Genomic DNA, 15,677 nt, shown 5'->3' with positions numbered 1-15,677 from the left:
ATCGTAGCTTAAGCCCGCCGATCCCTGGGCACGAACGCGAACGAGGCAAGCCGAGGCAGAATAAGCATGCAAGTGTTGAACGTCTGTGAACTTTACGAACGTTCTACACTTGCATGCTCATCAGTGTTCGAAGGGAGTCGGCTCCAATGATGGAGGGGGAAAGACCTACAGGAGCGGTGGTAATGGTGCGTGAACTGCGCCTGCGTCAGTCACGCAAAATAACCACCGCTCCTGTAGGTGTTTCCCCCTCCACCATCGCAGCTTTAGCCCGCCGATCCCTGGGCACGAACGCGAACGAGGCAAGCCGAGGCAGAATAAGCATGCAAGTGTTGCACGTCTGTGACCTTACGAACTTTCTACACTTGCATGCTCATCAGTGTTCGGAGGGAGTCGGCTCCAATAATGGAGGGGGAAACACCTACAGGAGCGGTGGTTATTTGTGCGTGACTGACGCAGGCGCAGTTCATGCACGCATAACCACCACTCCTATCGGTGTTTCCCCCTCCATCGTCGTAGCTTAAGCCCGCCGATCCGTTGGCACGAACGCAAACGAGGCAAGCCGAGGCAGAATAAATCTACAGGAGCGGTGGTTATTTGTGCGTGACTGACGCAGGCGCAGCTCATGCACGCATAACCACCACTCCTGTAGGTGTTTCCCCCTCCATTATTGGAGCCGACTCCCTCCGAACACTGATGCTCATTCTGCCTCGACTTACCTCGTTCCCGTTCGTGACTCAAGTCTGTACCCGGCCTTACACAAATTAATCCAAATGAATATAAATACGTGTCCACATAAACATTCTAAATTACATATCACACAAAAGTAGCTCTAGATTAGATGTCCCTGCATCTTTACATCTACAAAAAAATTACTATACGTACATATAAATCGTTGAACTTTTCCCCCCACTATATTTTTCTTTATCAACCACAAATAATATGATCCAATGAAATTCTGACCCCACTCCCTGTGCCTTTATACCCTTCAAACACTCTCCTGGAACAACTTACACACGAATAATCCTGTTGAATGAAAATAATTGGCTACGTAGGCGTTCTACATTTAATCAAGCTTACATGTTGCAGAGAAGTTGGTCTTTGGTGAAATCTTCGGTAACAGTTCGTTATACGTTCGTTACGTTCTTGGGAAAATTCTCAGAGATCCTCCAGTGAGACAAAGGGGGGCATCATACCTGCGTACCGTTTACCGGATGTCGGGAAGGGGGCTGCGATAGCCGTTTAGATACATCACTTTTCCCCGCGGATCGGCCTTTCGGAGGCGAGAACAAATCGGAACAGTTGTCCGTGACGACATCCTAGTTCTACATGAGTTTACCGTTCCTGAATTCTCGGACTTGTTTTCTGCGCCATTGTTGCACTCTGCACTCATCTACTTATGAATTATTCCCTGGATCATTCGTGAACTCCGGTCGACAAGTTTCTCTTGTTATCGTCCCTGTGAGATAATAGCGCTGCAGATAATTATTGTGCGGCGGTATTAATAGAAACACGCTAACGATTTTCCAAATCCAACAATTAGTAATTTCACTTCATTCACGTAGCTATTATTCAGTCTCCACGACGTCTTGTTTCTTCTTATCAATGCATCACTCTTCGAGTTCATTTGTTGAACAATCAAAGTGATTTACACATGTTAGGTGAATATTGAATATTTAGTAAAGCCTTTGTTCTTCATATTTATTCGTTTGGCGGCGATTAAAATGATCTTTTAACCCATTTCTGTCGTAATTTAATGCGGATGATGCTTAAATATTATTATCCACTTGCATATATCGCGTCTACGTGAGTTTAACAATTTTCAACGATGGCTAGGCAATCGCAATAACTTTTCGAATATCTAATTGTTGCAAATAAAATATATTTTTATACCTACAGTCTGCATACACTGCATTATTGTTCTTTCTTGGGCTACGTAGTTTTCTTCGCTTGATACTTGAAGTTGCACGCGCATTAAATGTTTCTCTCTCTCGTAAATCATGGCAGTATTATTTCCAACCATCACTGCCGTCCAATTGAAACTTTTTCTCATACATGCATAAATAGCACATTTCTCCATCTCTTATATTTTATGGTATTCTACAAATTTTAATCAAACGCTTCTGCATTCATCCGACGATGTTTGCTTTTCGTTTTCTTCTCTGGCAATGCCTGTAGCTTTCTAGACCACGTCGAATGTTACAATATTTGTTTTCACTCGAGCTACTTCAGCGATTTCTCTTGCATTCATCTGCGAAATCACGTGTCGTCTAAAAAAAATGCTCGTTTCTCGTGAGTTGCGACTGCACCTCGTTCAAACCTTTTCTTAAATTCTGCACGATAATTTTAACTGTGTTTGCAATGAAGCATTCTGTTGAGAACGTAACAGCAATCTCTACTTTATTGTAGATTTATCGTCTTCGTGGTCAAGGTTACCTTGTAACGCCAGGTTTTTTTTTCAATTTTGTTACAGAATAAGGAAGAGATAGGGGTAATAAGAGTATATGGTTCCACTTTATAACTTTTTTTTAATTGTTTATTTAAAGTCGCATCAGCTAAACGCTATTAGCGACCACTGTTGCAATATGTTGCAACATATTACACTGTTATCTTAATCTATTATGAATAATAGAATATGACAATGTAAGCATATTAAAATAAATAAGTGCTATGATTCGTTAACTAAAAATAACCGCGGCGACTGCTCAGAAAACACGTCGCAGGTTGGGAACCACTGCTATAATAATATACATATAAAATATAATACTGTAATCTCTAATGGCTGTTTTATACGCGATGAGTGTCAATTTATTACATCATTTCCCAAGAAATGTTTAATTATATGCTAACACGCATTTACGTTACTAAATAAATTGTATTTTATTCCTCTAGCTTATTACAATTTTTTTAAAAAGACAACACAACATTGTAACACTGATTTTTCGTAAATGAAAAAAAAGCTGGTTACCCAGATGCAAGCACAGTCATTGCATTAAATATTATAAGCAAATATATTAAATATCTTAAAGTACATTTAATATATGTATTAAGATAATTAAATATTATTAAGTTAAAATTATATTGTGAAATACCTATTTTTAACGTATTTTCTTACTTTATTAAATTTGCCTTACCTTATATTGGGGGGAGGGGGCAGGCTATTTGAGTATTATAAAAGGGGGTCGCGACTGAAAAAAGGGTGGCAAACACTGTATTATATAGTATATCTTATCAAACATGTAAGGCAGACGTTTTTATTTTTCTTACACCATTATTTTCACTTTATATGAATAAACAGCACAGAGTCAAAATAATTTATATTTCACGTGCAACATATTTTAACATATGCGTTACAATTTGTCTGCGCAAGCTTTTCAAAATGAAATGAAAATTATGTTATACTTTTTGTACAGAAAGAAGATCAGGAAAACGCACATAACTTAAGAAAATATTTTGGAATTGTTGGTCGATTGCTTCATGATCCGCTAACCAATGAAAATTTTGTGAATGGTGACAAACATAAACACTTTATATAGTTTCAAGAAGTTTTTCATTTCACACCATTTGGGTTGGAGAAATTCCAGAAACCCTGCGTCGAGGCAAAATGGACAGCGTCAGGCTGACAAGAGGAGTGCATTAGGTTCGAGTCACCGATTTGGCGGAAATCTTGTACAGAGCTATTACATACGTACCTATTACTTATCCTACTACACGGAGTTCAATGTTTTGCCTTTCCCAGATCCTGTACCTACATGAATTTATACATGAGAACGAGACCAATTTTACCCTTCATGATCACACGGGGTGTTTCGCACCCCAGCATATATATATATAAAGATATAAATATAGTCTTTTTGTAGAAATGTAAATCTTGATATGTTGAAATTTGTATTTGAAAAATAGTTGTAGATAAAGAATATTTTTTTTTTTTAAATTCACCAAATTTCTGAATTTGATTATTAAGGTCTACAGATAAAGGTCTGTAAATCTTTAGACCTTAATAATCAAATTTAGAAATCTGGTGAATTTTAAAAAAGAAATTTACAGAAATATTCCTGTAAATTTGTAGACCTTAATAATCAAATTTAGAAATCTGGTGAATTTATAAAAAAAAAAAAAATCTTCTACCTACAACTATTTTTCAAATATATATATATATATATATATCTTTGTCAATATTTCTGTAAATTTGTAGACCTTAATAATCAAATTTAGAAATTTAGTGAATTTTAACAAAAACAAAATATTCTTCTATCTACAACTATCTTTCGAACACAAATTTCAACATATCAAATTTACATTTCTACAAAAAGACTATTAGAGCATGATTATATGAGTACATATTACGAGTGTACAATTATCATTCAAAAGTTAGAAGATTAAAAAATGCGAAAGTGATAACTCAAAAATGACGCTGTGGTGCGGTGAGCCAAATTATAATCGTAGGAATAATTAAAAGTTTTTAAAAGTTTGTATATGTATATGCCTGGAATTACTATATGGATAGCATTTGAGCTGCTGCTGCTGCAACTTAATTACAATTTTGTGTTCGCGTATGAGTGCACATTAGGGCGGAGCGGAAAATTTGAATTTGAATTTTCAGTTGGCCTGGGTGCGGGATAGTTGTCTTTTGATTAACCAAACACAACTGTAAAAAAATTTTGGTAAAATATTCATGTCTGCAGGATCCTATTGTCTCCTAATAATGATTATATGATCATTTTTAGGAGAAAAAGGAACCTGCAGAAATGAATATTTATCCAAACAATTTTTACAGTAGTATTTGGTTAATCAAAAGATAGCTATCCCGCACCCAGGCCAACTGAAAATTCAAATTTAAATTGTCGCCTATATAGTATCGCACCGCCCTAGTGCACATATCGAGGATCTGTAGAAGACAAAATTTTGAACACGTTTTTCTTCCAAACTTTTAAGTAGCGCGCCCAATGATTTTCTTAACAAGAATTGTACACAGTGCTGTGCACTGCTTACGCGCAAAATTTGAATCGAAATTAATGAAAAGACTGTTATGTCGACGAGAAAATTCTACCCTAAACGGGTTGTTCCCCTTAAAATACAAGGACCCGTTTCGTGCTCTTAACGGTGAACTCGTTTTGCAAGCGACGAGCTTAACAGCGACCTCGAATACTATCCAGTTACTTGCTGCTCGCAAATTATAACGCACAAAATCGTACGGATGTGGGCATAAAATCTTTCATAAACGTTCCACGGCCGGAGCGATAATTAGGCGTGCTCGTTTTCCACCGCCGGTAGCCTATTTTATCACGCTCGCTTTCTTGCGACCGCGACGCGATCTCAAGGCGAGTTTAGTTCAGTGACACCTCTTTTTAGATGCATTATTATATGCACGCAAAGAGCATGTGAGCCGCTCGCTGGCGATCCCCTTGGCTAGCGAACTTCCAGATCCTGTTCTCGATGTTGCTTGGAAAAATCGAATGGATATCGCGGGGCTTTAACCGACTGGCGACTTTTATGATAAGAAATGCCCGTTGACGGTTTCTTGAAACGTCGCCTTAAAGCACGTCGGGCAATGTCACTCTTGGGTGTACACTTCTTACGTACGTGGATGAGCAAATCGTGTTGCGCGTGAAAAAGGCAGCGATTCTTGGTCTAAAGATAAATCGAAGATGCGTAGTAGTAAATATTTTTTTCTACTTTTCGAGAGACCTGACTTTGAAGCCGCCGATGAGGCGAAGATACTGGAACTACTTAGGTGCTGAATGTTACTTGTGCTCGTGACTCTCCGCGACCATTAGCAATTCACGTGGTTTCTACTAACGCAATTATTGGCGAATTTGTGTTGGAATTAATGAGAATCTTTTTTAATTAAAGGGTAGAATTGTATACAGTAGAAATAGAGCGTCGAAGATTTGGCGTTAGGGCTCTGCTCGAATGTTGGACAAGAATTAGGACTGTATTTCAATATTATATTCGAGTTAGGGTTGTTTTCGAATTCTTGAATATAGGCATCATTTTTCTCATATTTGTGCAATTAAAACAGGGTAAGTTTTTCTACTCACAACATTTCTCGGCTTGATAAATTGTTTGGGGTTAGTTGAAGAAAAGCTATTTGATCCGAAACATGGAGGGGTATTTCATCCCTATCGTTTTCGATTAGTAGTAGAGAGGGGGAACCCAATTTTAATATGAATACTTTTTAAAAAGATCTACTCCCAGGTTAACCCCTTCCAAGAACACAGCTATTGTAATGTAATATTAGGATATTTGAGCTGTCGTAATTGAATAGGGGAGACCGGGGTAAAGTGAACCTCGGGGTAAAATGAGCTTCCTTAATTTGTTGTTTAACGATAGAATATGTTTACAAATTTTGGTGACGTAATAAATGTATGTAATATAAGAATGATAATTATGCACATTCAGATATCGGAAAATGTAAATTCATTTAAAAAATTAGAATTTAATTTTTAGAGACTTCCGATTGGTTTTCTTTCCCATTTAGCTTTTCGGATAAATTAGTCATAAATGTGTTATTTTAACTCCAAATTTTTGCTGCGTGTTTAAAACAAGCTTGTAAACATACACGTACACGCGTTTGCGAAAACATTAATCCTAACATTATTAAAGAATTAATTTTCCACTGAGTACATATTCGCGGTAAAGTGACCGGGGTAAACTGAGCTGCAAATGGCTGCTAAGAACCGATGCGCAAGTGATGTGCGCAATATCCTAACCTGTAAGCTGGCCAGAAAACCACGCGGCGTGGTGGAACAGAAACTAACCGAAAAAGATGAAAAATCTGTCACAGTTTTTGACAAACGCGGTGCAAAAAAGCCAAAAGCTGCCGTGCATGTCATTCCAGCGCAAGGGGTTAATAATTACCTATATCCTGAATTAAAAGTCGTATTTTATTTCAGCTCACTTTACCCCAGATAATAGCTGACTTTACCCTATATATGGGGTAAAGTGAGCTATTATCTGGGGTAAAGTGAGCTGAAATAAAATATATGGGGTAAAGTAGTCTGGGTTAGGTCATATATGGGGTAAAGTGGTCGTTTTGGCATTTTTTCAAATTGAATTTAAATATACTTTAAGTTTATTTTAAGTATTGCTATTCGTCATTTATCAACAGTAATGTTCAAATTATATTATAAATCTATCTCCACGCATTTTTATTGAAAGGAAAAAATTTTATTCGACTTCAAACTTTTTCGGGCTCTCTTTACCCCGGTCTCCCCTACCTAAGTGTTACAGCCCTAATTCAAATGTAATATTCAAATACCAAAATATTCGAATTTTGTTCAATACTAGCTGTACTACTCGGTTTCGCCCAAAATTTAGATTTTAATTTTATAAAAAAAAATATTTTTTTAGCTTTTTTTGCTGAAAATTTTCACATTCATAATTAGTCAGGCATTATGAGCTGGGGAATATTTCGCGATCCCTTATCGTTCGAAAGTTTTTAGGCGACACACAAACACACAAACATAGATAAGATTTTTGCTTTATATATTAAGATATTGGAATACTCAGACTTCTCGAATTTTCAAATACAGAAACAATGTTAGGGTTAATAAAAATATTTTCTGATGTATCAAATATACGATTGGCGGTGCTGAAATCTTGAAGAATACATATATTTTGCAATGCAATACATATATTTCGATTTAGTTTCTTAATACAGCAAAGGTTATAACGAGAATTGCAAGGTTACTATCAAGATTAGATGAACGTAAGTCCCAAGTACAAGACTAATACCTGGTATCACCTACATAGTTCGTACACTATAAGTAATTCTCATCTTTGCAAACTTACAGAAATCCAAAATATTCTACAATAATTTTCTCAAAATTATTATCCATTTTCTTCTTAACATAAAAGAGTCGCGAAAATTATAATAAAATTATAAATTTTCTATTACAAAAACCATGACAATAGTAAAATGCGGGAATTTATAATATTTATGCGGACACTTAACGGAAATGGACTACCAAAAATGAATTATTTCCAAATTCATCCCCGCCACCCTTTTTCGAAAATTCTTTATCACCATATTGTAGGATATCAAACACCGTAGCACTTTGAATTACACGTTTTTTCGATATTTTTCACGGTCTCGTAATCACTGACGATAATATGAAACAGAATTTTTTGGATGGGGGTTTTCTTCCTAGGACTGTTTCATTGCCGAAGCAAAAGATGGTTACGTCATTAGCATCCCTTGAATTATAATTCTTCTGACTTTCAAATTTTTTTGAATTTTCCTGTTGCCGAACATTCCTTGCCAATCACAAAGGCGAGAATTAAATGGCAATTTTTTGGTTTGCAGATAGAACGCGAGGTGGTGTTGTCGTCAGGAGACAAGAATTCAAAGATCCCTATTCTTCATGAATACAAACAAAGGACTGCCGGAAGGGTCGCCATTGCACCGGATGCACCGATCAAGCAACAAGCTTGGGTTCAGGAGGTGAGCTATGTAGTTTCATGATTAATTTTCGTAATATGTTGTAATTACTAGAAACAAGAAGATTTGTTGTATAATTGGCTGTTGGGAGGTACGACACTATATTCTTACATAAAATGAGTTATTCTTTATGTATTTTAGCATTCAAACATTAGCGATACACCAACTTTTGGTATACATTTTATTACACAAGCTCCTGTTTCGACAATTCCTATTTCGATAGGTACAAAATATTATAGAAAATTGTCATTCTTTTATAGATTAAAATGCAGACAATAAATTCAATTACACTGACCAACAGCCATTTTGGTCTGTAACATTGAAAAGCTGTTTTTTATAAATTTTTGTGCGCTGAAAACAAATCCGTAAACTGTTTGTCGTCATCACCCTCAGTTTTTGAGAAATTCGATTTTGAAAAAAACTGCAAATTTTCAACTTTAAACATCTTTTATGTCGAAACGGTAATACTTATAACGTTAATGCATTATTATTGCATTATGAACATTTAAATACGTTTAAACATCGATCAAAGGAAAAAGGACACCCGAAATGCACCCATTTTTGACGATATGTTTCAATTTATTTCCAAAACTAAGGGTCTAGGAGGAAATCTGACTACTCCACGCGATGCAGCAGACATTTTCCCTTCAGAAAGCATCAACAGATGTGGTAAGTCACGTTTTGTTTTCAATACAGAAGCGAAAGAGTTTGGCAAAACGTGCGGCGTCGACAGTGGTAGTCAACGGCAGCGCGCGAGCCATTGCCGCTCAGCGTTACAGAATCGCGCACCGCCGTTGACTACCACTGTCGATGCCGCACGTTTTGCCAAACTATTTTGCTTCTGTACTGAAAACAAAGGGTTTCTTACCACTTCTGTTGATGCTTTCCGAAGGGAAAATGTCTGCCGCATCTCGTGGAATAGTCAGATTTTCTCCTAGACCCTTAGTTGTAAAAATATATAGCAAAATATCGGCAAAAATTGGTGCATTTCTGGTGTCCTTTTCCCTTTCATCGTTGTTTAAACATATTTAAATATTTATAATGCAATCGTTGTATTCAGGAGGGTTTACAGAATAATTTGACGCAACAAGCAACCGAATAATTATTACTGTTTGAACACAAAAAATGTTCAAACTTGAAAATTTGCATTTTTTTTTAAATCGAATTTCTCGAAAACTGAGGGTGGTAACGATAAACGGTTTGCGAATTCGTTTTCAGCGCACAAAAATCTGTAAGATGCGGCTATTGAATGTTACAGAACAGCAAAAAGTTCAATTTTGTGGGACAGTGTTATCATCTTTAAGGTAAAACTTAAAAAATTATAGGAATAATGTCAACCAAGGATAATATCGACATGCGTTACGAAAAGTAGCAAGTTTCAATTTTCTTACTTAGCATGTTTGCGCGGTTTGCCACGCAATGTAGCATGTTCCGACTGTAGCTACGAAAAGCAGCACATTTGGACGCGATTTTTATTTAGTACTAAGTCGGTAATTTATTAAACAATAGAATACCGTACTTAAATTATGCAGATTAAAATTTTCATACGTTTTTCCTTTCGAAGATTAGATGGAGTTATTATTTACTAAACAATATTTTCAAAAGTTGAATTCTTCGATACATAAAAAATTAAAAAACAAAATTAAAACCAACTTCAAAAAAAATAAAAATGCACTAAAAAGTAAAAAATAATTTAATCCCTTATTTAATCTACGACTCTCATATTTTTTTAAGTCGGCGCCAGATTTACACAGTGCAAATGATGAGAAGCCGACTTAAAAAATATGAGAGTCGTAGATTAAATAAGGGATTAGATTATTTTTTACTTTTTAGTGCATTTTTATTTTTTTGAAGTCGATTTTAATTTTTATTTTTTGTCTTTTTAGTTTTATATATAAGTATTGCCACAACAAGCTTAGAAGATATGTGTGTAGGTACGTAACGTAATAATAATTAGGTGACAATATTCTTTATTATTAACCAGAACTGGCAAAATATTGGGCCAATATTGATGTAGTGTACGATGGGACCACCGGGGCATCGCCCTCTTTCGAATAAAAAAAAGATCATCAAAATCAGCTCATGCTGAGGAGTTATGCAGGGACAAACAAATTTTTTTTTAAAAAATATTAAAAAATGCTATTTTTCACCGCAAAGTACGAAATGTGCTATTCTTCGTGGCTAAGCAGTCAAATATGTTAGTTTTCGCGGTAAAAACCCAAACGTGCTAACATTCGTAAAAAACGATAAAATGTGCTTCTTTACGTGGCAAACTGAAACGTTCTGTTTTTCGTAAGAAAACTGAAACGTGCTACTTTTCATAACGCACGTCGATATGTATAAGGCACTTCGCAAAACACAATTATAAAATCCGTTTAAAGCTGCGCATCAGAGAAGCATTTCGAATTTCTCCTGCGCCGTCCATTGCGCATGTGGGAACGTGGCTTAAATGAATTCTAAGCAACTTCTACCGACGGTTTAATGCCCTTTTAATTCTTTGAAGGCTCTTCTCTACTAGCTCTCACACTGTTGGCTTCTTCGTAAAACTGACCAAACCCATCATTCCATCTTAAAATCCTTAAGACTAACTGGAAGCAATTGCTTTCCAATCATTTTACAACAATAGATTAATTAAAATCCATACAGGGAAAAACTAACGTATTTTGTAATAGCTTTCAATTATTAGCTGATTTATTGCAATAAATTGAACTTTAAATTTACATTTACTGAAAATTAAGAAATATGTACCTACTTAATTTTTGTTAAATTCAATTAAATAAATACCTAATGTAAACACAGAAAAACGATCTTATTTCTGCTAATCTCACTCTTACATTTCACTCTAAATAGTAATTGTAAAATATTCTGTAATACTGTATTGGAAATTGAATTCTTTCAAAGAACTATTCTCGTCTCTGTAGCTTGAATCAAAATCTACATACGCGACGAGAAAATGTTAGGTCGATTGATCTCCGTCTCTCGACAATGGGCCATGTGAACAACCAGTTAAGGGGTTAATGGGAAACTATTCATCTTAGCATCGCAGTGATTACGAAATCTTTCATTGATTTGTGGTGGGTTCACACGAGCGGACGACTCGCACACTAGAACGACACCTACGTGAATTGCTTAAGGTGCGAGTAGGTGTCGATAATGCTCGTGTCCCAAGATGTGTACTGTTTCAGAGCCGTGGGTTACAGGCGGATATGAACACCAAACAGAGTGCAAGGAACATGGAAAATTACGTTAGTTCTGCGTTCAGAGCGTTTTCTTTGTTTGCCAGACTTGCGCACTAGTGGTAAAATTATTTCACCTTTGTTAGGAAACATTAGAGCTTGGTAGCTACAGTAGACTTCATTGCAACTTTATTGGTTTCTCCGAACTATAGATATAATTTTGAACGAATTGCAATAGCACTGCTTTGAATCGATGGTAATAATTAAAGTTAGTAGTTGAATTAAAGTAAATATTTATTCGGGATGGATGGTTCATAAGATTTATGAAAATTTTTGGTGGTGCTTGCTACCTTTGTCAATTTTTGTCTCATGTAGTATTTATTACTTACCTACTTCGTATAAGGAATAAAAATTGTTTTAATACCTTTCATCTTCTTATACGTATACTTTTTACTTTAAAGCTCATTGTCACGTTATTGAAATTATCACACTTCGAAATTGAATGCAATCAGAAAAATTAATAGCAAATATCTATTAGGGTGGTTCTTATATGTATGGTAAAAAATCAAAGTTTTTAAAATTTTCTTGTGACCCTCTCAGAAGTTTCCAAATAGTTTAAAAGAATTTCGTCTAAAATTTTGTTACAATAAATTAAGGATTAAAGATCGCTCAATGCATTTGAAATATTACTATTTTGGTATAAACTGATAGAAATTTTTGCAATAAGGACAAAATGATTTTATTAACTTTTAAGTGAGAGTATAACATTAAAATTCGTGCACACATCGTATAGACGGAACGGGTTTATAACGAGTGTGTACTGTATTGTGTTGTGGCATAAGGCTTTATATGCATATTTAAATTTCTCTGATCAGCAGCTCTCGAATCAGATGTAAACGCAAACTTTGACGTACATTCTACATATTCAGGTTGTTCACGCATAGATAAAATCATGGTTTTGGATTCTGATATATAAATAAGATGAATGCCCCAATTTCTGCTCATTTAAGAGACTACTCGTCATAAAGAAGGTGTACAAAATTTGTTTGTGATCAAAATTTGCAGAGTAATTGATTAATTCTTTAATAATAAATCAACCAGTTCAACAACTATTTAAGAAAGATATTTCAAGATGTTTAACTATTAGAAATTTATAATTAAATATAATGCTCTAAATGTCCCTATTTCTACTCACGAGAAATAGTGATGTACGTATTTCTACTCTCCATTTATACCAATTTTATCTCACATAATAGGGTAAACGCACCAATAAATGAACACTTAAGGCTAATGAATGAACACTTTTATAAAATTCTGTTGGCGGCGCGATTGATTCTATGTGCTGCAAAAATTGTTTGGATATGAAGCAAGAAATTAAAAGAGTGTCTCTAATTAATTAGTTGCTTATTTTAATAACTTATTTTACTCATTTTAGTATAAAATGTCCACCCTACGTTGCCTTTTCACTTGACCCTAAACCTAATCACCTGTTTTCAATTTAAAAAAAATTGAAAATAGTAACAAATCTACATCCAGAGCACAATACGGTATCTGTTTTTGTTATTAAATACGAACTTTAACTGTAAAAACTATTTTCTGCCCAATTATCGAATAGTGACGCTGTTCCTTAGCACAACCAGCTATTCGAAATGAGCAGAAATGGGGACATGGGCAGAAATTGGGAAATTGGCCCTGTTTCATTAAAATTGACAAGTGACAATTATGGAAATTCGCAGTTGCCAAACTTGTGGTACATGCGAAATATAAAGTCCTTGAGCGACCTTTATATACCAAAATATACAAATAAAAAACAAGAAGATATTTTTTTTTGTCAAATAGAATATTTTAAGAGGGTCAGACAATACATATTTTAACCCTTCTTGGTCACACCTTATAATCACAAGTTGGTCACACGGGGTTCACTGCACCCCAGCGTAATTTTTTTCGAGTTATCATTTTCGTATTTTTGAATCCTTTAACTTTTTCGTGATAATTGTACGTTGGTAATACTTATACAATCATAGTCTAATAGCCTTTTTCTACAAATGTAAATTTTGACATGATAATATTTGTAGTTGAAAATGAGCGATTTTCCACGGTTGTGGGAAAAAAGCGATTTTTTAATTTTTTAAAAAAAATTTTTTTCTTGCGATAAATCCCCTTTGGAAGTCGTAAAGACACGGCATTTTAACTCGAAAATTATTCTTGGGGTACAATACACCCCGTGTGATCACGAAGGGTTAAAGTTGAGAAATAAGGACCACCCTTGAGCGACCTTTATATATCAAAATATACGAATAAAAAACACGAACATATTTTTTTCCGTCAAATAAAAATTTTAAGAGGATCAGACAATACAAATTTTAAAGTTGAAAAATAAGGACCACCCCAATATCTGTCCTCGAATGAAATTTAAAATAATAATTGTAACACTTGCTGATTTTATTCTTTACGCAGTATTTATTATTTTGTTGCTCCGTTCGGGAAATGGGAATTGCTCTACCTGGAAATTGCAAGAGCCATTCATCTTGTTATGCATACATCTTTTCATTTAACACAGAAGAACGAGCTGTACCAGCTGTTTTAATAAAGAAGTATTTCAAAACCTCTTTTCTTTCGATCTTATCCAGAATGAAATTACACGCTCGTATTTTTCACTATGAAAACGCGCCATTGTTACATGGACAATGTAGGCGTTGCGTAAATCTATTAGCTATTTCCCTTCGTTAGCTCAGCGTGCACATAAATCGTGTCTTTCCTTGTCCCAGTAAAGTGGAAAGCTTGCCTAAAGAAATCATAAACAGTGTTCGAAACGTATTCGAGGTATGCAAATAGTTGAAAATAAAAATATAATTCTCGTAAGAATTTGCCAGTTTGCTTTAACAAAAAACATAGGTAAACACACACACACCTTTCACTTTCATATGTTCCCCTTATTTACATGTTCGTATTCAGATAATTTTTTCAATTTTCTAACTTGTCTATTCAGACTGTAATAAACAATACTTTTTGTCGTAATCAGCAGGGTGTGTCAATTTTTTGAATGTTTTAATTTTAAAAACGACTAGTGAGAAAACGGTACAATTTCAGGTTTAAAATTAACCACTACCTTTAAATTTTGTGTAATACATTATTTACCTAGCTGGAATTTCATTTGAAATTATAGAAAGATACGAAAATTATTAAAATTTTTTAAAAAAAATTTAATAGTTGAGCTTATGAACCGCAACAGAAGCAAACAAGATGTCGCTTCTTCGATGGACTTTGTTAAATAGCATTAAATTTACTACATAAATGACATATGGCTAGATCTGTTGCTAAAGTTACATATATTTCCATTTTATAATAAATACAAATTTCCATACATTTTCATGTGAATGTAATAAACACTAATTTCCACATATTTTTATTTTCATTTTCACGCTTTTATGTAAGCAAGTCTCACTTTAAGCAGTATATGAATATGTAGTTTGTAGTTAAATCTTACTTAATTTTCACTTTTTTCAACTGTGATTTGAAGTAAGGTGAATGTCCCAATTTCTGCACATTTAAGAGAGTTCTCGTCGAAAAGAAGGTGTAAAAAATTTGTTTTTGATCAAAATTTGCAGAGTAATTGATTAATTCCTTAATAATAAATCAACCAGTCGAAAACTATTTAAGAAAGATATTTCAAGATGTTTAACTACTAGTAATTTTTAATTAAATATAATGCTTTAAATGTCCGTATTTCTCCTCACGAAAAATAACGATGTGGCTCGCATTAATATTCGGACACTTTTTAAAATCGCATAACTTTTTTAGAATTGGTCCAAACAACTTGAGTTTTTTTGAGAAGCTAGAAGAATTAGTTTGCTAACTGACGCGTTTCGTCGTTTTGAAAAAAAAAATGTATTTGGCTGGAATAGCGAAAAGAATCGCGAAAATTCCCAAAATCAGCGATTCTCGACCTTATTCTCCGATCTTTAAACGTTTGTAGCTCGGAGCAACGTTAACCGATATTGATGAAATTTTAGGCACGTATACAACAAACTGCAATCTACAAACGGGTTTTTTTAATTTTC

The 15,677-nt window shown here is 34.7% G+C and overlaps 1 protein-coding gene across 3 annotated transcripts in view; it reads left to right on the top strand.

Moving 5' to 3' along the window:
- LOC143374546 (uncharacterized) overlaps positions 1 to 15,677 on the top strand; it is a 127,007-nt gene that overhangs the window by 70,081 nt on the left and 41,249 nt on the right. For all 3 annotated transcript variants that reach the window (XM_076822743.1, XM_076822741.1, XM_076822740.1), the window contains exon 3: positions 8,306 to 8,443. In XM_076822743.1, the coding sequence (XP_076678858.1) occupies positions 8,306 to 8,443 (138 nt within the window). The remainder of the gene's footprint in view (positions 1 to 8,305; positions 8,444 to 15,677) is intronic.

This window comes from Andrena cerasifolii, chromosome 11 (assembly GCF_050908995.1).
Source record: "Andrena cerasifolii isolate SP2316 chromosome 11, iyAndCera1_principal, whole genome shotgun sequence".
NCBI lineage: Eukaryota > Metazoa > Arthropoda > Insecta > Hymenoptera > Andrenidae > Andrena > Andrena cerasifolii.
The sequence above is the reverse complement of the archived record's forward strand: the minus strand, read 5'-3'. Positions and strand labels throughout refer to the sequence as shown.